The 24,798-nt window shown below is 42.4% G+C and overlaps 1 protein-coding gene across 4 annotated transcripts in view; it reads right to left on the bottom strand.

Annotated features, from left to right (window-relative positions):
- Positions 1 to 275: 275 nt before the first annotated feature.
- GSK3B (glycogen synthase kinase 3 beta) overlaps positions 276 to 24,798 on the bottom strand; it is a 256,101-nt gene continuing 231,578 nt past the window's right edge. The window contains exons 9-13 of one of the 4 annotated variants that reach the window (XM_050959745.1): positions 23,457 to 23,495; positions 20,187 to 20,373; positions 15,153 to 15,251; positions 11,880 to 11,931; positions 276 to 5,966 (exon numbers count right to left, since the gene is read on the bottom strand). In XM_050959745.1, the coding sequence (XP_050815702.1) occupies positions 5,960 to 5,966; positions 11,880 to 11,931; positions 15,153 to 15,251; positions 20,187 to 20,373; positions 23,457 to 23,495 (384 nt within the window). In that variant the 3' untranslated portion in view covers positions 276 to 5,959. The remainder of the gene's footprint in view (positions 5,967 to 11,879; positions 11,932 to 15,152; positions 15,252 to 20,186; positions 20,374 to 23,456; positions 23,496 to 24,798) is intronic. The other 3 variants (XM_050959735.1, XM_050959759.1, XM_050959753.1) reach the window with 3 other exon arrangements.

Raw genomic sequence — 24,798 nt, 5'->3', positions numbered from 1 at the left:
GAAAATTTCAGTTGGATGTTCCCACAGCTCCTCTCCTAACCCCATGTGTCATGTTACTGGGCGCTGTTAGCAGCAACCCCGTAGCTACCTGCATGCCAGCAGTGATTTAAACAATCCCTGTTGTAGATTCATAACATGGATTGGGATTCTCGGGGAGGAAAGGCGCTATAGAAATGCAAGACTGGGACAAGCTTGGTTTGTGCATATTTGAGAGTTACTGTTCGGACAGCTCAATGTGACACGTATTTCTCGGAAAAAACCAAGAGGAGCCTCTATGCAATATAAATTTGTTTTTATTGAAGCAGCAGTCACATGACCTTGCATCTAGACTTTAGGATAGCGACAGATGGATGTGGCCAGGTCAGCCAGCCCAAAAAGGGTTTTTGTTGTTGTGCTAACAGACAAGTCGTGTTTCATACATACAATACCCAGTGCTGGAAAACCCAACTCAGAGAGAGCAATGTGCTGATTTGTTGGAGGAACAGCCCCACTGGATGTGGCCTTGACAAACTTTACAGATCACCACCAAGTAACCACATTACTAATGGGATCAAATCAAAAAAAGATGAGTGCGGTATTCAAAGCCAGCAATTTACACAGGTTCTTAGCTTGCCCCTATAGGTGGAGGGTAACGTTTTTTGTGGTTTTAGATGTATTGCTGCAGGGTTCCTCGCTCCATCAAACCAAATGGAATCGCAGACAGAAGCCGGCATCTCTTGGGAAAGTATCATGGAATAACACAGATCATTTAAGAAAACATGCTTATTTCTTGTGTTTTACTTATTACACAAAGTCATGTCCACCTATTTTTGGGGGTGGAAAGAGGTGTGGGGGTGAGGAATGGGGTGGAGCAGGAAGAGGAGGAGAGAAAAGGCAGGGTTTTGAAATAAAGACCACACACTTTGCATTTTTAAATTTAATTTCCAGGCTAACCTACTTTTTATTTAATGCAAATTACAGTACCAGTTAACTATTTCCGAACCGAGTCACACAGAACAAAATGTATTTACAAAGGGGTAGGAAGGCCGGGGGAAATAATAAAACATTAAGCATACTTTCCACAAAAAAAGTTTATATTTAAAATGAAAAAAATTCAGTCACAGAGGCATTCAAGTAGTAATAGTTATACAGGTTTTGCTTTTCCTTTAAATCAAGACAGATTTGCACAAGTGTATGCAATAGTTTGAATACAACCCACAGTCCTTAATATATATATTCATTTTTTTTAGATTTCTGTTTTTAAGATGGAAGTGGTCACGCTAATTTGTGTGTGTACAGGTCCAAGTGATCCATCAGCAACACATTAATGAACGCAAATTTTACAGGCAAGCAAATTATATATATATATATATATAAATATATATATTAAAAAAAATTGAGGAAGAACAACACAAGGAAGCTACTTTTCTCAAGCTAACCCCCTAGGTACTGGTTTTTAGTTTTCCTTTTTTGTTGTTTTGCTGTTATTGCAGTGTTAAGAAATGAAACAAATTCCATGAACAAAAACTGACTAAACCCCCTGTGGAAATAATGGGAACACCAAAGATGCCTTTTTATATTCTCAGAAAAGTAGCTCCTGGGTCGAATACTCTACTGTGCTTTTATAGCTATTGTATTTTTTATTTATTTTTTTTTTTTAAAAACACCTTCAGTAGCTGAGATTTCTAACAGAAAAGTTTACTGGCAATTTTTTTTTTTTAAAGCATAAGTCTGGAAACATTTAAAATGATCTCTAGTTGTGAATTGCAGGCATCTGCCATTATTTAGATAAAACTTGGTTTAAAACAACTAGAAAAGTGAACTGGGATCTTGGATCAGCCTTTTTTTTCCTTTTTCTTTTTTAAACGTATAGGTAAATGACCATCATTCATTTTTTTCCTTAAAAAGGTAGCTAAGTTTGAAATTAAAATACCAGTGTCTTGATTGACGTCCACCAGGGGACACAGAGAATGTAATTAATTACATCTCAGAAACGTATGCAATTGCAGAGTAGACAAAATGACAGATCAAGACCATACTTCATTAAAAACAAGCCAAAAATTAAAAAAAAAAAAAAAAAAAAGCTAGTAACAATTCCGAGTGGAGTCAAAACCAAATTGACATCACTGACCTTCGTGTCACCAGAAAGAAAGTGCAGCTTCTGCCTCACTGGAATGGACACGAGATGGATCCAAAAACAAACAAACAAACCAAAAACCAAAAAACCCCCCCCCCCCCCCAAACAGCAACCTTTGGTTTGGTAAAGAGTTAAGTGTTTTCCCATTCAAGACAATCATATGTGGAATACTAACAAGGTAGAAAACACAAGAGAACTAGTTTTAAAAACAAGGCCTTTGTGCTGGGCACAAGAAATCAAGAACAACAAAGTTATCATCTTAAGAAAATAAACAGATGGGGAGGGGCTGGGGAACAGCAAATTCCCTTATTACAAAGCTGCTATAGTGTTCTACAGTAACGGCCCCAGAGCACCACAGCTATCCTGCTGGCTGGCTGGCTACCAGTGCAGAACACTAGGGGGATTTTTAACTCTTTTCTGTTTGTAAAAGCCCAATTTGCTCTCTCTTTAATAGTGAAGGGAGAGAGGAAAAAAAACCAAAGGCTCCTGGAAGCTGCTGTCCACCAAGACCTCTGGACACATGGAATAGGGAGAGACGAGCAAAGTCTAATCTAGCTGCTAGCTACTAGGTGCCAAGAGGGCAAGCGTAAAATGAAACCAGTCATTGCTATTGGGGTGCGGTGATGGGCAACCTTAGAACGTCCAGAGCAAAGCCACTGCTTGAATGAAATGAGTCACAAACACAATTTCCTTTCGTTCCACTACTGACCATGGTATCACTGAAACTTTACAAGCACTCCAAAGGGTTAGAAAGCAGGGGAGCAAAGATGCCATTTTGTCTGGGATACAGCTGTTAAAAAGGATCCAAAAAAAAAAAAAAAGAAAAGAAAAAAAAAGGGAAATACAATTAAAAAAAAATCATGGAAGCGAAGGCACTCCAAACTATATAGATACACTATACATCGCTAGAGTTATTGTTACAATAATACAGGCCGGTACCTACTGTACAGAGTTAAAACTATATGGCTTTAAAAAGCTCGTCTACATTTTGTCTGATTATTAAACAGAATCACTGCCCTGAACGGTAACTTTTTGCTCATTAATAACAGTTCCTGGGTCCACATATTTACATACAAAAACAATAAAACTCAAAATTTAAAAACAATCAAAAATAATGTACAAGCTTGAATTTGGTGAGGAGCTCCCCCCATACCCTTATTTACAAAACAAAAGAAAACGAATCAAAGTTATTCCAAGGCCTGGATCTAACATGTATAAAAGTGTTTGTGATCCTGCCATGATCCTTGAAAAAGAAAATCAGAGACGCCAGCCTACGGACAGACACACACTTACACCGTCATGAAGCAGAACTAAAAGAATGAGAGCAAAACTCTTAACTCTCCTCCTCTACCAACCTTGAATGGAAAAAAACCAAACAAATCATCTAAGACGGCACCTGAAACAAGCAGCGATTTTTATCAACTTGGTAATTTACTGTCCCTAGTCCAGAGTAAATGTCTTTGCCCAGCCTTCCAGCTGTCTTGTCTATAAAGCAGATCCAGTCACTGCTACTGTCGCCTGCTTTTCAAGTCTTCTAAAATCTCGCAGGACATTTGATCATCCAGGTTCTAGTCTGTCATCCATGGCACTCACTGGCTGATTTCTTGCATTAAACACTCCTTTCAGGCCTCAGTTATTTATTACAGGAGCTGGGGGTGTTTTTGTTCAATTGAAAAATGTGGTTTCCCTTCTCTTCAGCTGTAATCGGCCTAGAGCGGTTTAAAAATCTTTTCTGTTGCCCCCGGTTTCACTAAATAATGAGGGACATAACTAAGGTGAATTATCCATTCTCTTTCCAGGTATACATTCAACTCCCCTCCCAGACATCCACTGTTTATCAGACAGGACAGAGAGACCTCTACGGCTGCTAAGAAACATTCCTTCAAAAAAATCCCACGAACAGGGGCATATATGAAGCACAGGGACAGGAAATGTACTGAATTCATAAACAAACCTCCTGCCACCCTGCAGGGACTGAGTTTATTTAGCCGCTACTGCTGGCTACTCCTGGGCCACACATAAAAGTCTGTAAATGTAAGAAACAATTTATTGTGCCTTAAAGATCCACAGGTCAAGTAATAGCCCACAAGCACCAAGGTGACTAAGGTTTCTCTGAACGTGTATAAGGCCCACATGGACATCAACGTCAAGGATAAGACAGACCAGGTCTCAAAAGTCTATTTCTACACTGCAGCTGCAACTTCCTGCTGCTCAACTGACTCTTTCCAAGAATATTGCTTTAACTTAATGGAGACTTTGATTCTTACACCATTCACCACTACAGGAAAAAAACCCTTAAACTCAGACTGGCAACAAAAACATTCATCTTATGCTTCAATCAGACCATTTAACAACTGTAGACAAAATAAAACTCAAAAAGCAGTACTGTATCTATGTTATACACATATCTATTTATATTATATACACACACTTATGTAGGCAGCTTCCCCTCAAGTCAGCAGGTACAAGTTACTGTTGATATCACTTTGATGTGTATTTTATTCTACCAATGTAAAAACATCACAATGGCAACTCCACATGCATCAATAAATAAAGATAAAAAAGCAGGAGGTTAAAATGATGAAATTAAATACAGATTCTCGCTGTGGATTTAAAATTAGATCTACAGAGCGTGGCAATCTGCAAGCTCAAACTGCAGTAAAAAAATATTACAAATAAACCAGTAGATTGTTACAGTTCACATTATAAACCCTGGTGTCCTTTTCCTGTGTGCATCTTGGGAAAGGGCATCCCATTCAGAGCAAAAAACTGAAAAATGTTTTCACAGTGGCCACTTTCCATAAGGCCCCATAACTCCGCCTGCCCCCTCCTCCTGTGGGATTCCATTCATCATCAGCTCTCTGCTGGAGATTACAGCTGACTGGCCATTCTCTTGCACTATATGGCTCTTTTAAAAACAAAAGTTCAAAGACTTGGTGGAGGAGCTCAGACCAGGCAAACAAGCTGCTTCAATAAAGCTAACTGGATGTGCTTGACATGCGTGTGTGTATATATTATAAATATATATATATATCCCACTTGATAGACTTTTTTCCATTTTGAAGCTGCAGGTTTCTCTATTGCAAGCGCTAATTTTTAAAATAAGTCTTCCACTAGCAGTTCCAAGTTTAGACATACAGTAAGCACCCCCCACCCCCTGGGCTACCTATTATCCTATCACCTCCCCACCTCCCAGCCCAAGCCAAAGGCAGTTCTTCAGATAGCCTAGATATGGATTCACTTACAAGAAACACTTAGCTCTGTTGAATGACCCTGGCTAAGCTCCCAACCAAATTCAAGCTGTGCACTATACCAAAGTCTGAAACTTCACTTAAAAAGAAAATAAAAAAAGAGGTTATAAAAAAAAAGTCAGCAGAGAATGAGGTTGTTTTCCTTCTTTCTGTTGTGGGAGGGGGCATGAGGCAAGAGTCCTGGTTCTGAAGTACACAACAGCAAACTTTCCATATGAAGAGATTGTCAAGGGAAGAGACATTGGTGTGTTTCTATTGCTCCACTTTTCCTTCTCCCCCCCACCTATTCCCTTGCCCTGGAGACCCCGCAGAGTGAGAATACAATGAAACTGGTTTGTATTTATAGATATTTTACAAGGTTAAATAAGAACAACAATAATAATAAAAAAATTGAACACTAAAATGAACAGGGTTTTGTTTTGTTTTGTTTTTTCCTCTTTTTAATTTTCTTTCCAAATGTGACCAGTGTTGCTGAGCAAGACTCAAATAACTGGTGATTTTTCCTGTGCAGCTGGGTTGCGTGGGACCACTTCAGGAGGAGTTGGAGGCTGATGCTGAAGCTGCGTTATTGGTCTGACCTCGCTCTCCTGCGTTAACATCTGCCAACGACAGAAAGGGGAGAGCAAAAAGCAGTGTTACTTCCAAGCAACAAGCACTTTAATCAATGGATTTGACCTTTATGGAGCGCACAGCCCTACGGCCCCCACCAACTTAGAACTGATGTACTCTGCATCACTGTGCCGTGCTGTGGGGTTAAGGTGTTCTCCTGAACGCAATCATGGGTGAGGAGGGAGTGATGGGGCATGATTTGCAAGCAGCATATTACTGACTCAAATGGAGCTGCAGAAAAGCCTTTTTCAAAGGTTGAAGTCACCAGGGTACTAGCACTACCTCACACTTTAAACTGCAAGTGTGCATAGGCCAGAGACAGCCCAGTGGGAAAACCTGCTGCAACGCTCACTGTCATGTTAGAATTCAGTAACTTTACTGGCATGGCAAGGCACACTCGCATTCCCAAAGCATGTATGGCTACCACAAGCTTTCCCATTGGTGCTCAGGCTTTATACTGTGTCCATCATGCAATGAAGCCATCTGCTAAATGTGTGAATGAGCCGAGATGATGCAAGCAACCGGCCACAGTCTCTGGTAGAAACAGCTTGTGTATTAATGTGTAATTCATACACTGGTTCCCTCAATAGATGTCTTTCAAGTCTATTGCTTTATTTCAGGGTGGATTTGATTTAAATCACTAGTCAGGAAGACTCGACTTGACAATCATGATTTTCTACATAAAAGTGCATTCTTGTTGGTTGTTATAACATTAATATGTATTCTTCCCAATTCATAGATGTAGGTTTCATTTTTAGAAGGTGCACACTATACATTTTTAAACTGTGATTTATTTTGAAAACTTTTCAGGTTAGTTTTACAGCTATATCAGAAAATGAATGATTGTTTGGTTATTTCATTTACCAAAGATAACTGAAGCAGATATTTATGAAGTCACAGGGAGGTGAACTATCTCCAGTTCAACAGGTTAATCATTAATATTTGGAGGATTTTCTTGCCATGCTGTATTAGGAGGAGAACATCACCAGACAGACATTTACATTGTTTTATTTAACTAAAACAACGTTAGGTATTCTGGATCTTTTTCTTCAACAGCAAACATATATTTTAACAAAACAAGCATATGTCCCTTCCTTCTGATGTTTATCTCCAGACTTCTTCTCCTTGTCCAGATCTATTCTGCCTCCAACAATCTTCTATTCATTGAACTTTTTGAAACTCTGCACTTTTAGAGAGAGGTAAGGGATTGACTCTGTATACACAAATTTGCAGAGGGACAACAGGGTTGAGGTCTGTTATTTTTCACCTCTCTATATTATTTATTTAAAAACATTTTTGCTGTTAACAAGCATGTTACCTCTGGAGAGACAAATCCACAGTTTGAGAACATCAAAACTAAGCATCTCTGATGTATCTTCTAGGCTGAGCACAGAGTCCCATTGCGTAGATAGAAAGATTAACCTAAATAATCTATACAGAAGCCTGTGGAACTCCATACGATTGTGTCCCTAATCCATGAACTATTGGAACTCATTTACCAAAATTTTCTTAAAAACATTACATGAATGTATTATCTCATGCTATAGAATTAGAGTTTATAATTCCTATTCTATCTTTGAGTTATGATGTATCTTAATTAAAACAATCTTTAGATAGGTTTCTTTCTCAAAAAGCATTTTATAAAAAAAATCTAATTTAAATAAAAAAATCCATTTTTAAAAAAATCATTGATTTTTATCCACCCTGCTTTATTTTGTGGTTGCTCAACACAAGATAGACTTGCCACCTTCCTAACTGCTGAAAGCAGATGAATGTCAAGGCTGAAGCCAGTAATGAGGCTTATAAAATCATATTGCACTGTTGGAGGATCAGTGCCTGAAACCTGAAACACGCTCTCTCTCTTCCCTAACTCAGACAACAGTGTTCACTGAAAAGAGACTCTATAGTGTAAGGTGGGCATGTGTCAAGATGTTTTCTAAGCAAGTGCAGTAAAGGACTGTTTCTTTTTCCTATTTCTTTGGAAACTCGGTCATTTCAATGGAATTCTTTCATTTGTTGTACAAGAAGCAGCACAGATTATTTCAGTTCATAACAAAATAGAAATCTGTTGGCAAGCAAGATCTTTGATTGTGACCGAAAGGTCCTTTCAGAGAGAATTTCAATGTTTTGCTGGTGCATTCGTGAATATTTGAGGAGAATAGGTGAGGTGTAAGAAGTCTGGAAAAAGCAAATATTTAAAAAAGGATAAAACAGAAGTCAGGATGCTGTTAACTGGGTAAAATATTAGAGATGACAACACAGAAACCTATATATAAAAACAACATGATGGCCAAGTAACCACGTTTTTGTAGAGGACAAACAAAGCTGATAAATCTTATGCAAAATTACAGCTCTGGTGGAAAAGGAAAATTTATCTGGTTTAGTCCCACGCAGAAAACTAAGCTGTTATCTGGTGAGTATGGATAACACAAAATTGGCTGACATAGACCATGAAGAAAGAAATTTATGATCATCAAAAATACCAAGCTGGAGAAAGGTAACTATTGAGGATTAGCACAGGGCACTCTTCCTTTTATTCCCTCCTCCCCACTAACAAACTAAAAAAATGCAAGTAATTGTAAACAAATCAGTGTTGTAGATGCTATCACACAAGAAGCTATCACAACACAGCTGAGGTTAGACTGGATGAACATAAACTGGAGATCTTGAGAGAAACAGGCTCATTAAAAGGGGGCAGAGATTGAATGTAGGTAAATATAACAATACAGTTGAAGGAAAGCATTGGCTAGCACAAGTACAAAATTGGAGGCTGTGTAGAGAAAAACTGGGGGCGACACCATCTCCACGCCAGTAAAGAGCTTATTATGCAATGCAGCTGCAATAAAAAATACAACAGTAATTCTAGGGATGTATGGTGCAGCTGAACACACGTTTGTTGATGAAGTTCTTCTATCTAGCCATAATTAATAATGACCAAAGTAGGGGGCACCGCATTGGAAAGAGGACACCGATAAATAAGGAAGAGACCCCAGAAAAGCACAGCACTGGATGACAGAAGAGTGAGACAATATGCCCAGGAGGGAGAAGGCTAAGAGGACATCATCACCTAGGAGACAAATGGAAAAAGAGGGTGACCACCTACCCACATCTGAGAAGTGATAACCCCATCTTCTGATCCTGGTTATCAAGCTGAGAAGGGAAATCGTACTACGGATAGCAGGTTATTTTCCAGTCCTGGCTTCCCTCCACCCCAGGATGGTTCCTCAAATGCAGTAAAAATCATCCCCATGTACTTAAGATAGCAATCCAATATTTTACCAGTATGTTGTTGGCATTATCGACAACCCTTGGATTTAAAATACAGTTCCTGGCATTCTGACAGCTCTTCGTTCACGCTAACTAGCTAACTCACCATCACACTGAACATAAGAATGGCCATACTGGGTAACACCAGTGGTCCATCTAGCCCAGTATCCTGTCTTCTGACAGTGCCAGAAACAATGCCAGGTGCTTCAGAGGGAATGAACAAAACAGGTAATCGAGTGATTCATCCCCTGTAGCCCTATCCCAGCTTCTGGCAAACAGAGGTGAGGGACACTTCAAAGCATGGTGTTGCATCTTTGCTCATCTGGGCTAATAGCCATTGATGGATTTATCTAGTTCTATTTTGAACCCTGTTACAGTCTTGACCTTCACAACATCCTCTGGCAAAGAGTTCTGCAGGTTGACTCTGTGTTGTGTGAAGAAATACTTGCTTTTGTTTGTTTTAAACATGCTGCCTATTAATTTCATTTGGTGAACCCTAGTTCTGTGTTGTGAGAAGGAGTAAACAACACTTCCTTATTCACTATCTCCACACCAGTCATGCTTTTATAGACCTCTATCATGTCCCCCCGTTTTTATAGACCTCTATCATGTCTCTGCTTTTTCTATCATATCCCCCCTTAGTCATTTCTTTTCTAAGCTGAAAAGTCCCAGTCTCATTGGGTATAAGAATGCATATAACAGACAGCGTCACTGTGTGTTCTGTATACCACTTGTTGGAATATGCTATGACTCTTGATTTATTGCCCCTGAAGACAGCGCAGCTAAAAGTGTTAAGATGTAATGGACAGAGAGAAATGGGGAAAAGTCTACCCCCAAGCGATGTACGTAAAACCTGCTTCTCTCATGGTCAGTTTGCTAGCTTGAGTTCCTGCAAAGCATTTGCCTCTGATCAGCTGTGTGTACGCATTAGAGGGAAGGGTAAGCAAGGAGACAGCCTAGGTTCCCATACTTGTGGCTCTTCTACAACAATATATGCCTTCCAATTTGGGATCAGACTGTGCATGTTGCTCAGGCAGCTGGTACATGCCTGCAAACACCCATGTACTGTACACTGTGAACTCTAGGAAAAACACCACCTTGGCTTTTCTGCAGATTCTGTGCTGCCACATCAACAGAGTGCAGGCTGGGGAGCAGCTATATGCTAGTTTCAGTCCCTCCATGCTAAGATGTTGCACTGAAAGCACACAGCACAGAAAGGGGCCCTGCACACTCAGATTCTCCCTCCTTCATTGAGGAGTCAGAAGTTAAGCAGAGTACAGGAGGAAATCTGTGCCTTTGACAGAACCAGCAAAAAAAGAAAAAGCCTTTTTTTTTGGTAGATTAGTGTTTGTGCCACTGTGATAAGCACTTGTGACTGTGGTGTTCGCTGGTTCCCGCTAAATCTCCCCAGCTCGGGGGTGAGACTGTTCTCAGCCAGAAGCCTCCTGATTATCAACCTGATAGCTCTGCACCCGATGGAAACATACCATGTATTGGGCTTAGGCCTTGTTATTGTCTTCACAGTCTTGTCAATAGTGGTGGTGAGCTACTGCTCCTTTAGGTAGCGTGTTGCTGATGCTTCTCCCAGTCCTACTTCCGGAATTGCCTGTGCTTTCTGGTCAGGGATGTGGTGTCCCTCAGAAGCCTACCAGAAGGGCTGCTGCATAGGATGGAGCTGCAGTCAGGGTATTACAACCCCCAGATGCTACTTGATTTAAGAACTTGCCAAAGGCTACGGGAATTTTCATTCCTGATGTACTGCAATGCTAACCTGAAAGGACACACTGAGGTAACCCTACCAATAGTCTGAGGGTCCTTAAAAGGACAATTTAGGACTCAAGGGAAAGGGTGGGGTGAGATAAAATTCGTCAGAGAGATGTTCTTTGATCTTAAAAATCCAGGCTCCATCTTGTACTTTATTGCTCTCTTTAGAGAACTGTGATCTAGTGGTCTATGCCCAAAGCTGGGAGCCAGAAATTTCAGCCACTGACACCCTGTATAATCTGTGCACCTTTATGAGTCTCATTTTCCTTGTCTAAAAACTGGGATAATACTTGCCTCTCTCTCATGGGTGATGAGAATTAAATGCTTTCCAAGTGCTTTCAAGGTGCAACTGCACATCTATGAGATGAATACTACTTTATTATGAGTGTCGTCATGGTCTTGTGCAACTGCCCTGCGCTGGCAGGCAACTCTAGTTCTGCTCTTTCCCACCTTGCTGTTGAGGATGCTGGAACATATCTCATTTAAGATCAAAGGGATTAGCACAGCATGATGCATCAGAAAATGATCCCTGCAGCTATGATGGCCAGAGTCCCATGCACGAAGGCACCCACCCCCCCTCTGGTAGAAATGTTGACTAGCAGAGCAATTATCTGGCAGCTTATTGATCCAGGAGGAAAAATACATGATGTTGTGGCATAAGGGCTTTATTGGCACTTTTAGGATGACCTGCATAAGGCACAAGTGGCAAAGCACTTTGTGAACAATACAATTATTCAAAACTTGATGCAAGTACAACTTTCGTCCTGCCTCAAACCATCATGTATTCAAACATGCCACTGGGTCAAAGAACTCCAGTTTAGGGGTGTTTGAGTAAGTTTACAAATGGTATTGGAGCAAAATTTCATACCCACCTTCCTGAAAAGCCAGCTCCCATCAGTGCCATGAGCCCCCCCGTACAGGAATCTGAAGGAGAGGGAATTTATAACCAATGTATTTGGAAATCTCTTCAAAATTACACACAATAATTCCCTTTCACATACTGTCAGCATTTCAAGGGCTGATATTTCACTGGGCTAGAAGCAAGTGACATTCACTCATCCAGGACTGAATATTGCCCAGCCTGAGACAGAGGCCAAAGACATTTTTGAGGAAATCAGGTAACAGTTGCCTAGGAGGCTTTTTTTCTGGGAACATTTTACACAGGAGCTGTTTGAAGCTCTGATGTTACAGTAAGTTCTGGGAGTTTAGCAGGTGAAGTTCAGATAAAGCTGTAGAAGTTGCATGATAAATGCGTTTCAGCAGATAGCTATTGACACCACATGTTTGACGGCTGCAAACACATTCAGAGACACATTATACACCAGATTCTCATCTGCAGTAAATTGGTGTTGATCCAGATACTCAGCTGGGTGTAAATCACTGTGAAAATCAAATGCTGGTTGTGACTACACATATAATGTCTCTCACACACAGCGTGTGCATTCAAGATGCTGGTTGGGATTCCACAGTTAAAGCTGAGTTGAGTTTTTCACGTAAAGCAGAAATTCAACCCATCAGTTCTTAAATCTTTTTTTATACACACTCCTCCCCCAGCATATGATTCTACAGATGTCAGGGCAATTTGCACAGTGCCTATGTCATCTTATGTGTCTGTACAGGACCTAGCACAATGGGTGTGACTGGATCTTCTAGGTGCTATTGTAACAAATGTTAAATAAAGGTGTGCTACCATTCCAAAGAGTGAAGTTTACATGCTAACAGAATTTGGGGAGAGAAAGTCCAACTCTCCTGACCAGCATCACCATGCTAGGCTTGGGAAAAACTACCAACCAGAGGATATTTTAGAGGTTACTATCCAACCATGACTCTGCTCTGGACTCGGGAAGATGCAGACAGTGTTCTGTCATGCTGATCATAACACAAAAAAATTGGCTCCTCCATCCCAGTTCTGATCAGCCGAGTAACCTGAATTTTTAGCTACTGCATTATAAAGACACAGATTTAATGTCGCTATGTAACAATAACACTTCAGCACCGTCAGAAGTGACAGCGATTACATAACAAGGCCCTAAGGTGGGTTGTTTGTAGGGACTAAACCTGGACTCTCTGGATTTTGAAGTCTGAGCGGCTACTACCTGAGCTAACTGATCAGGTCCACTGGCTTGAAGGCACTATGACTCAAAATCAAACAGACACTATAACTGGTCTAGCCACTAGAGGGGGACAAAATGCCACATCGTATTACCATGCAATTATAACCCGCACTAACTTGTGCAACTTTTTCAAATCTCATTCTACGTCTACAATCAGCTAACAGCTCACCACTGTAAGAGTGGCTTTGAATAATGTATTTACAAATACAAACTTTGCTGAAAAGTGTCATTGTCAGTGTGGGTACCGTGTCAGATGGCAAACTCCTTCCCATGCTGCTCTGATACTGGCTTAATGATTAGAAGAACTTTGCTTCTCAGGGTCCCAGTGCTTCTCAAAAGTGGCCAGGAGTTTTTCCTGCATCCACGACAGCTTCTTGTGCAGAGATTGGGGAGGGGGCAAAGCAGTGGCCTCTCCCTGCAGCGCTCAAGGTTGGGCTTCAGCCCCCCTCCCCTGGTTCAGCCAGAGGCTCTGGCAGCAGGCTTCACCCTCCCACACCCTAATTTCAGGGATTCGGGTTTCAGCCACCCCCACGGTAGCAGGGCTCTGGCTGTGGACTCCGGGCTTCAGCCCCCCACTCCCCACCCCCCCCCGGCTCCAGCTATGGGGCTCTGGGCTTCTGCAGGGCCAGCCTTACTGGGTGCTGTGGTCCAGAGGCAAGAAGTGGGGGAAGCCTGGGGAAATGGGGAGAAAGCAGTGGGAACCAAGGGAGGCGAGGGAACCAAACTATAACTACATTACTTTTATTATTGAGTCTGCAAAAACCCCCCTACATCAATCAATTACAATGATTTGGACATGTAAATATACATATTTGTTTTTCCTGAAGTATTTTAGGAAATATTGTCAGAGCGGTCCCTGGTCTAGACAGTGAATTCTATTGTCAGAGCTAAAGCAAATCAGGTTCGCACAATTTCCAACAGAGCCTAATCCTGAAATCTTAATTTGGGCTAAATTCCCCCAGCATAAGAATTTTGTCTGAGTAAGAACTACACAGGTTTGGGTCCAAGGTCATCCAAATAGCTGTGTATGCAAAAGACTATGAAGATGTAACTGAAGGTTATCGAATACTGAACTATATCTCAGAATTCCCCTGTAGCTGCAAAAGATTCTCATGAGGATCAGAGACACCGGCCCACCTCAGCAATATAGTGGATACTAACAGGAGGGTTAAAATGCTGACACTAATTAGCCATTTTTTAGTATAGTTCACACTTAGGACTTGACCTGAAATGTTTTCCCCAATGTGAGCTCTTCGAAAGCTGTGCTAAGCAAAGCAAGGACAGTGCTTTTTTGAACTCACACTAGTTAATTTCTCATCACCTCTAAGCAACACCTTTTTGTTCCCTGTGCACATCCTGTGGCTCATTTGAAAGACAACACCTTCAGCCACACAAAACCCCTGAGAGCATACTGAGGCACTGGCTCAGCACTGCCTCGGAGAGAAGAGTGCCCTCTCTTGAATCATCAACACTATTTCATACTTGCACTCCCAAGTTTTCCTTGGAGATCTCTTGGCCAAGCTCTAACACTGCTCAACTTGTAAGTTAATATAAGATCAACACCACACCGTGGTGGGTCTCCAGACCAGTAATGAGGTTTTATAAGTTTCTGACAGCAAGAGACAGAGACAAAGAAGAGAACCACTCATGGTTGGGCAAAAAGCCAGAGCACTGTTTGGTGCCCAAAGCTGGTATAAGGGCATCCACAATACAAGTGAACCCCTTGGTAATCCTTTCTGGAAGCGCTAATATATTTTGAATTAGTGAGAAAATCTTGTTTATCCACAATCAGTCAAACTTTGATTGGAAATAAACCTTTCGGATGAAGCTACATTTACCGCGCTGATTATTTATCTTTTTCCTCGGCATCTCTAAAGCTAGTTAAAGTTCAGAGCTCAACAAACTCAGCGCTGAGCGTCTGTGGGGTCCAGCAGTTAACTGACCAGGAGGATCTTTAGAAGGTGAGCTTCTTCATGGAAGGAGTGTAGTTTGAGAGAGAAGGGAGACAGGCAGGCAGGCGCATGTTCTCACCTGAGGCTGCTGTAGCATTTGTAGGGGTTGAAGCAGCTGCTTGATTCCGAGCATGAGCAGGGATGAGGATCGAAGCCAAAGATGGGTTACTTGACAGTTCTGGAGGGGAGGTGGAACAAACAGAGTTAGCTTATAGTCCACACACAACCTCTGCATGCAGATTAATTCCTTGGGTTTCTCAGCAAACGTAACCATCAATGAAATGCATGCCCTAATCAACAAGGTCACATTAGACTGTCATGTATGTCCATGAGCAAGAGGAAGCCACAGTGATATCCAGCATGGGTATTTCCAGAGCAAAGCATCTCTGTACAGTATCAGCTACAAGAAGTGATCATTTCCCAGTGAAAGGAGAGGACCGTGGAGTTAGCAAAGCACCGACCAATCCTGGTCCTTGGACACAGCCTTTTAATACGACTTCATTCTGAGAATCACCCTTTCCCTTCATGAACACACCCACTCACAGCAAGCTTAAAGGAGAAGGCTGATGACAACAGCGTGCTGCTTTGGGAATTGACTGTTACAGGTTCTCCAACAGCTCCAGGGTGTCAGTTCCTTGGCTCACAAACTCCATTAGAGACACAAGGTGGGTGAGGTAATAGCCTTTACTGGACCAACTTCTGTCGGTGAGAGAGGCAAGCATTTGAGAGAGGCCACTATACTGCTGAGATGGGACGGTGTCTTTGTCTCTCTCGCCAACAGATGGTCCAATAAAAGCTATTACCTCACCCACCTTGTCCCTCCAATACCTTGGGATCGACACAGCTACAACTACACTGCATTAAACTCCACTAGTCAGGGACCTACAAACCCAACACCAGTGACCTAGTTAAGTCTCCTTAAATGCTGCCAAGCAGCCTAAAAGGGCTGATACTTCCTTTGAAGGCACAGTGAAAAGCTGAAGGGTTTGATTTTCAGGTCAGTTAAATGGAACACAAAAGTTACTATTGTTCTTTCTAAGAAACGTAACTTAAGAAAAACAGACGAGCCAAGCTGCTGAGGCCCCAAATTTAAAATAGATGCAATATGTATCAGAGTAACAGGCATCCTGTAATAGCAACTGGTGGTAACACTATGAGCTAAGTGTGATGGGGTGGAGCTGACTAGGTCATCAAGTGATAATACTGCAGGCTGCCCTGAAGGGGATCAGTCTAGTACTACACCGAAACTGGCAGTGGAGCAAGGAGGAAGGAGAATCTCCTGCAGGCTGTTCCAGAAGGGGAAACAATTGCCTCTAAAGGAAGCCACATCCAGATAAAGCAACGGGGAAGTCACCTCAAGGAAGGAGGAGAAAGACAACCCTTGGCACTGCAAGAACTTGCCTGGGAGAGACACGCATGCAGACAGTAGTTATTAGAAAACCCTGTAAAGAAAGAAAAATCTGTCCTGAAACCAAGTCCAATCATCCCGCAGACACACTGGGTGGTTTTGTACATGGCTGTCACTAGCTACTGGGTTTCATCTACTAGGCAGATTAAGGAGCCTGTACTTTGCTGTAACATGTATATTGAATTTAGGGCCTATAAGGGCTGACGTGGCCATTTGATTTTTTTCCTCTTCTCAACAAATAATGTAAAAAGAAAAAGTAATTGACTGAGAAGCCAAGCTGGAGAAAGCCCATTTCGACTACTTACTAACCTCTCACCAGTGTACAGTGTTGGGCTGTGCTTCCACAAAATACACAGAAATTCTGACTGGGCATAAACAAACATGAGTCACGGAAATAACTGAAACCAGATCAACACAATCTAACTGTGAGCACACGGCTACTAGCCGCTCCACACCCAAAGAAGTTACTCCACTATTCCCTCCCCCCCGAGTAATTTCTTAAATCAGTTGGTAGAGGGAACCTACTGTGTATCTCGCTCTTTCTCCAGATCCTAGTGCAAACAAATATACTGTTCTGTTAGCCACTGGCATGTAATCCAACAGGGAAATGAAGTGGAAATATGGACACTTATTCTACCAAGAGCGCAGTAAAAAGTCATTCATCTTGCTTGACACAGTACCCCTTGACGGGAGTGTTTAGGACATAGCAAACCTAGTTAAAATTTATTGCGGCCAAGTGTCAATAGCCAGACTCCCAATGTCTAAAAGGTATGGCTGACCAAGTATAACTACAATGAGTCAACACAGCTTCCATTCCAGTGATTCTTCCTGCATCCAGACATTAAAGAATTCAGCTCACACTGGCAGAATAGCCACTTTCACTCACTAAGCATCTTCCCACCTGTGGTTCAGGCAAAAAATCTACTAGAAGTGCACACATGTTAGAAGCTACACTAGAGAGTAGAGTTAATAGGCAGAAGAGGCCCACACCCTCCCCATTGTATCCACGAATCTAAACTCAAGATGCTGTGAATATCACAGGATTTTCAACTAGAGAGGGATGGCTCAATTCAGAGAAAATAACTGACCCAAAACAAATTGCAATTTTTTGAAGTTTAATTCAAGATTTGGTTAAAAACTTGATTAAATATGTGTTCTCCCATTTGTGTGTAGCTGCAACACACCTCCTGGTTCTGCCCAGTACTGGACATGCCAAAATACTGCAGGAAATGGCTGGATTTGTGTGATCTGCAGCCTGCCTGCCTCCCCCTCCCTTCTCTCTCAGAAGATTTCCAGCCCAAGATATGAAAAAGAACCTTAACTTCCGGGTGCCTAACTGAATCAAATCCCCAGCTCAGGACTCTGAATCCTCTCTGCACTCTGTTATGGCTGTAGGAAGCCTTTGCCTGGAATGCCTTTAGCTTGCAAAGACTTCATCTGTCCACACACAATTGTCCAAGACATCTTACAACGACTGGCTGCCACAACTGGGACCATATCTTTAGTTCAGTTCTAGCAGAATCAGTGCAGTTTACAGACGTATACCCCTATCAAGGAAAAGGAAATCAAACGTTATAGATGTACCAATTCAGCTTGTCCTCCTAGCTCCATCCCAACGTAATGTCTTGTGTTTAGAAATAGTCCCGTAGCCCCTGTTCCCAGTATCAATGGGCTAGTTACTTCAGCAATCACAGAATGCATTGGTAAAACTACATTTTTAAGACCTGTTTGCTGCATTTGCAAGCATTGCTAAACAGTAACAAGGACAAGTGAGAGGACTAAACTTTTCACGCAATTATGTCCCTGCAATATTTTCTTCTCAACATAAACAAGCCCTTCAGAGTTTCAGCCCCCATACATTACAGGTTGCACCCACTTCCAAGCCAAGCTATTTCGTCTGAAAGTAAACTGGACCTGCATGGTACTCAGAAGGTTATAGTGCGAAGATTTCTAGTTATGTGGAGACACAGTTAGGTTTCAAATGGAACTTTCTGATTAAAAAAACTAAGTAAAACAATATACTGACTGCTTTTTACTGCCTAAAAAGACACTGGCAAAATGGCAGTTTTGTGTCAGAGGCAGAAAATCATTTTCTGATCTGCTGGTTCAACTGCAAAACTCCACGTTAGTAATGACTAACACAGCACAGTAATAACAGGAATATCAGATGCCTCGGTGGGACCGAGCTGGTAGGCTCTGTTACAACACTGGTAGTTCAGGGCGGCAAAAATGTGTAAATGATTGTGGATGGAAGTAATCATTGAATCATAGACTATCAGGGTTGGAAGAGACCTCAGGAGGTCATCTAGTCCAACCTCCTGCTCGAAGTGATGTGGGAGGCTGTGCAATTTCAACAATACTAGCAACACTTGCACAGTGTTGTGTGTGGACAATGCTTTTTACAGATCGAGCTGGACTAAACAGTACAACAATTTCCCCTTGTAATGTATATCGGCCCTGTGTGTGCTGTTAAAACTACATTACAAATTGGTTTAGCCTGTCCACTTTTTCTCTCTGGGAAGCGCTTTGGTACATCCAATGCAGTGAACTTCCCACATGGGTAGTGTTAATCATGTTAAGTCAAAAGACTACATTTGTGTTTACCCCCCCGGCAGGGCTTGAACTAGTGTAGTAGCACGGTTTAAAAGTTATGCTGTGCGGACACAAACCTCGCTTCAGTTAGCTGGGTTACAACTGGGCACCACGGTCCAAAGCTGGGAGCATGGACAGGACTCTGTTTCAGGCATAAGAAGGTGGATCTTGCACTTACTGCAGAGCAGGCCTCAATGCCTACACTACATGAGCTGAACTGGAATGGGAATGGATTCCTAGCAGGTAATAGTGCACAGGGATTCTTCCCTGCCCTAATGCTAAGAGCTTGCAGCTATTTATGTAGAAGACTACACTACATCACTAACAAGCGTGTACACCACATTTCTTGCACTCCATACTTAACCAAACCAACCCTGAAGACTCATCAAATGCGAATGGAGAGAATAAATGACGTAAGGGATGTAAGCTTTGCATGTACATTTTTTGGGGGGGAAAGGAGGGCAAGGATGGCTAATTGGCTACTGGTGTGGCTGCAGATAGTTCAACATGGTACATTTCAGGGTCATGCTGTGTAATTTAAAAAGTTACTTTCTCAAAAGTTCTTACTCTATTTACTGTTGAATGACAGATGTAGTATTTATAGCTCTGGAGAACCAAGGACTCCATATTTGCGGTCCCCCCCGAACCAGGCAGCCTGGGCAGCAGCAATGCAAGCTTTTCCACATTGCTTCCCAACAACCTGCTTCAAACATGATGAACAGGGTCATCTTTAGAAGGCAATTCAGTCTCCCGTGGTCCACTGGGTCCTCAGCCTTTGTGGTGAGACTCCAAACAAAGCTGTCACTTGGACTTTGGACACTAGGAATTGGACTGAAGCTGCAAACTTATTTTATGCAATCTGATAGTAACGACTTCCAGTCCCATGAACTGAGTTTGAATCAATAATGCAAGAGGATAACGATTTCATAACCCTTTCCTCCCCTCCCTCGAAGCTGATGCAGTCCACTTTTGAGAACGATCACTGGCTATACAACTGGTCCATGTTCTTCCCCCACCTCTTGATTTTACTACTGGGGGAATGGCATTTGTATGAAAGAACGTTTGGCACAGTGCTTCTTCCCAATGGAAGGCTCCTCAATGCTCACAGGCTACCTTGAGTGGTGAAGTTGAAGAGTGCAGGTTTCTCTCGCCCATTGGGTAGTTTGACATTTGGGTCCCGTAGTTCATCGAAGAAAGAGTGCGCACATGCTTCCAGGGGAGTCAGGCGGGCAGTGGGGGTGTACTCCAGCAGACGGCTACATAGTGCGATTGCTTCTGGTGGAGTGCGGGGTCGGAAGACCTACAGAAAAACAAGAGACAGATTGTTTGGACTTGTTTCTTTTTTATTACTGCAGCAAGTCTGAGCAGTTAAATCTCTCAGTGCCTAGTGAGTTGAAACTAAATGCTATTTGTGCTAATATAATGGGTCCTCATGTGTTGGGATGGGAGAATCCAGCTTCTGCGGTTGAAAAGGTTTAGTGCAAAGGGTTTCACTGTGTGGGTGAAGGGTGCAATGATAGTGAAAGGCTGCATGGGAGAGCTCAGAAAAAACAACTTTAAGAATTAAAGGAAAATTCATTGATCTTATGACAACACACACAGTGGGTGAAATCAGCCATGCATATGATGGAGTTCAAATGAGCAGGATTGACTAGAAGTTAAAATTAAAAAGGTCAACACCATTCATTTTGGCAGTAAACAAATGATTTTTCCCCCTAATGTGGATTTTTGCAGGCAAGTTGGTCAGATTATTGCTATGGATGACACTGTTCAACTTTGGAAATGAACAGGCGTGCTGCAGGAAAGCTCTCTAGTTCAAGTTTACAGGTGCTTCTTCTTCTTGACCTTACTGAGTTAAGTGATTCCTATTAACAGGGATAATTCCTGCACATTTGGAGTTTGTGAGAACACTAAAAGGTGGTGAGTGTGGAAAAGAACAGGCGTGCTGCAGGAAAGCTCTCTAGTTCAAGTTTACAGGTGCTTCTTCTTCTTGACCTTACTGAGTTAAGTGATTCCTATTAACAGGGATAATTCCTGCACATTTGGAGTTTGTGAGAACACTAAAAGGTGGTGAGTGAGAAAGCTATCTGACTCTCTCAGAAGTTTACCTTGAGAATATATACCAGAGTTCACAGCAGTTCTTCCTTGAAGTTGTAGTTCAGACGCCTTAAAAATGGTCCTACATAGCCAGAATGACACCCCAAATCTGCCTTCCCCATCTCATTACATTCAAGGCAAAATTGGACAGTCACATCCATGTCCTTAACACCCTGCTCGAGCAGTTTCCGTTCACTCTGTTGCACGTGGAATACAGGCCAGGGAGAAGTGCGGTGGGAAGTGGGGTGGGAGTGTTAAATTCTGATGTCAGCATTTTTGATGCAATTGAGCTAATCCAAAATGCTTTTGCACCAATGCAGGTGAATCCAAACCACCTAGCACCAAGGAATGACCCATACATCACATGCTAACTGACTGCAGCCCGAGGCACCTGGATAGGCTCTGCTTGGGTAGATTTTAAACTGAAGACATTTATGTTCATATTAATTAAAATTAATCAGGTCACTGACAACAATTGACTGATTTTTTTTTTAACCCCTTGGTGCCCAGCTGGGTCAGGAGCACCTGGGTTAGTTCTAATGCATTCTGTACTAACTCATCATGTTAGGGAATCCTGACTCCTGGAGCCAAAGAGTTAAGGTACACAGGGCTTGTCTACATCACAAAGTTGCAGCGCTGGTGAGGGGGTTACAGCGCTGCAACTCAGGAGGTGTACACATCTGCAGGGCATCACCAGCGCTGCAACTCCCTGTTTGCAGCGCTGGCCGTACTCCCGTTTTGTCTCGGGCGTAGAGGATCCAGCGCTGGTGATCCAGCGCTGGTAATCAAGTATAGACACTTACCAGCGCTTTTCTTGACCTCCGTGGAATAAGCAGGTATCCCAGCACACCTGAGGAAGCCTCTGGTAATCAAGCTGGTCTCCTTCCCCGGCTTGCTCTCGCGTTCCCCGAACCCCGAGCAAGCAGGTCTCCTTCCCTGAGGTTTGCAGGGGGGTTCCGGGAACGCGAGAGCAAACCGCTGGCGAAGCTGGTCTCCTTCCCCGGTTTGCTCTCGCGTTCCCCGAACCCGAGCAAGCAGGTCTCCTTCCCTGCGGTTTGCAGGGTGGTTCGGGGAACGCGAGAGCAAACCGCGGCGAAGCCGGTCTCCTTTCCCGGTTTGCTCTCTCGTTCCCCGAACCCCCGAGCAAGCAGGTCTCCTTCCCTGCGGTTTGCAGGGTGGTTCGGGGAACGCGAGAGCAAACCGCGGCGAAGCTGGTCTCCTTTCCCGGTTTGCTCTCGCGTTCCCCGAACCCGAGCAAGCAGGTCTCCTTCCCTGCGGTTTGCAGGGTGGTTCGGGGAACGCGAGAGCAAACCGCGGCGAAGCTGGTCTCCTTTCCCGGTTTGCTCTCGCGTTCCCCGAACCCCCCTTGAAGCCGCCCAACAGCGCTGCAGTGTGGCCACATCTAACACCACTTGCAGCGCTGGTTGCTGTAAGTGTGGCCACTCTGCAGCGCTGGCCCTATACAGCTGTACTAATACAGCTGTAACAACCAGCGCTGCAAAATTGTAGATGTAGACATACCCTAAGAGAGCAGAATTTGTTCAAGTTGCTGGGAAGATACTGAGGAGGCTACAGCAACGTAAGAAAAAGCTTCAGTTTGGCACTAAAGCCCAAATGATGTAGCCACTGCAGTCAAAGAACTTCTGCTGACTTCCACGCTTGAAGTAGCTGTGTGTAAATTTTTAGGGGGAGGGGTAGATGGAGGTTATTTACATTCCATGTCAAAACCCATTGCCTCCAGAGTTTGGATTACTGACCACAATACAAGGGTGGTGCAGTGGCATACGTTTCCCAGTTACAGCCTACAAGAGAACAGGACAGTCTCCTTTTATTAAAAGAAGATAGAAAACAGAGAGCCACTGAAATCTGCCCTTTAACAAAGGAATTCCTCTGACCCCCTACTCCCTTAAATTCTTTATCTTTCAGGTCAGTGAACCTCTGTCAACATTTATAGAATTTAAGAAACAACTGCTCAGCCTCTGTCTGGACTGGGAATGAGTCACTCAAGGTAAGCAATTACTATAATAATCTATACGTCAGAAACTGAAAAACCAAAAAAAACCCACACAAATACCCACCCTCCACAAATAAAGAGTAATTAAAAAGTGAAATGTGTGCAGATCTACACCTATCTAATCATTACCTTCTTGTATGACAAGGGGAAAATATTCACCTGGCTGCTAGCTGATGTGTGGCTGTTTGAACCCAACTTTTCCACTTCTAGCTTTTCTCTCTCCTCTTTTCAAGACTAGCCCTAATAATTTGAAAAAATGTTTAAGTACATACCCGCACTCCTGAGGTGAAATGTCCTGTTCCTGACGAGTCCTAAAGATGATAATGCAGTGAAATAATCCAAACAGGGGGAGTCAATCCAAAAGAGAATAGTCCAGCAAGGAAAAATATATCCAATATTATAAGAAATCCATGGCGTGGGGGACATAGAAAATGTTTATACAATTAGAAACTTTAAACATCAGTCTCCATAGCAGCAAGTCCAACTTGACCACAGTGTATGCCAAAAAAATTGATTGTGCAATGGTGAGGCATAGTATAGAAACATTTCTATGTTAATTTATGTTCCAATGCCAGTGCGTTTACTAAAAAAATAAATAACAAAAAAAGTTGAAATCATAATTCTAACTAGAAAGAAAAGGGTAACTGAGCTGCCATATTAAAGAATTTGCAGTCCTCTCTGTCCTGGATATAAATGTCCATAGACAACGGGGCTGAATTAGTTTGTCTTAGTGTGTGAACCCCTCACGCACAGACTACATACATATTTTTCCTCTGTAAATCTGTCCCAGAGACACAATGTGAAATTTTTTTAAAAAACCAATTTATGGTTTCTGCTGAAGAGAAAATAAGAAGTTTTAATTTGTATTTCTAATTTGGCTGTCTTAAATTTGTGTGAGCTATGAGTGTACCAGGCCGCCGCGGATTATTCTCCATTTTGGATTGACTTCCCCACCAATGGATTTGTTTTGATGATGTTATCCTCTTTAGGATTCTTCAGGAACTGGACATGTCTCCTCAGGAGTGAGGGTATGGACTTAGTTTTCTCACTTTATTGTGGGATCTTCCCCCTCATACCCTTGCACCCATTACTTAAAGCAAAAACCTGCATCTTTTAGGTATAGTAATTCAACACAGTTCCACCTGAAATTCTGACTAATTCACCCACCAAGAACTACACAAAAGGGTACAACATTAAACATTAAGAGCAAGGGACAGTCACAGTTAGAGGTGAAGTGCACAACAATATGTATGCCAACACTTAAGCACAATGGGGCGCATCCTGAAAGCTGGGATGGTGTCAGTGCTCTATTGTGCCTAAGTGCCTAGAGAACGGACGTGACTCACCATTAGCTGTGAACTCCCTCACTTTTATGTTCTGGTGAGACAGTTAAACATTCTTAATGTAGTTTTCAGTGAGGGAATTGATTTAGTAAATAATCCGCGGATTATTTTTTAGTCTGCGGACTAAAATTTAGTGCACGGACTAAAATCCGGCCCGTCAGAGTAAAATCTACTTCAATTTACAATACATCTGGGTGAAGGGAAAAAAAAGCTAAGTTCACAAAGTAAATATAGTTGGGGAGACTAACATTTAGTATGCAGACTAAATATG

Source organism: Gopherus flavomarginatus, chromosome 1 (genome assembly GCF_025201925.1).
Source record: "Gopherus flavomarginatus isolate rGopFla2 chromosome 1, rGopFla2.mat.asm, whole genome shotgun sequence".
NCBI lineage: Eukaryota > Metazoa > Chordata > Testudines > Testudinidae > Gopherus > Gopherus flavomarginatus.
This window is presented reverse-complemented; position numbering and strand designations above follow the sequence as displayed.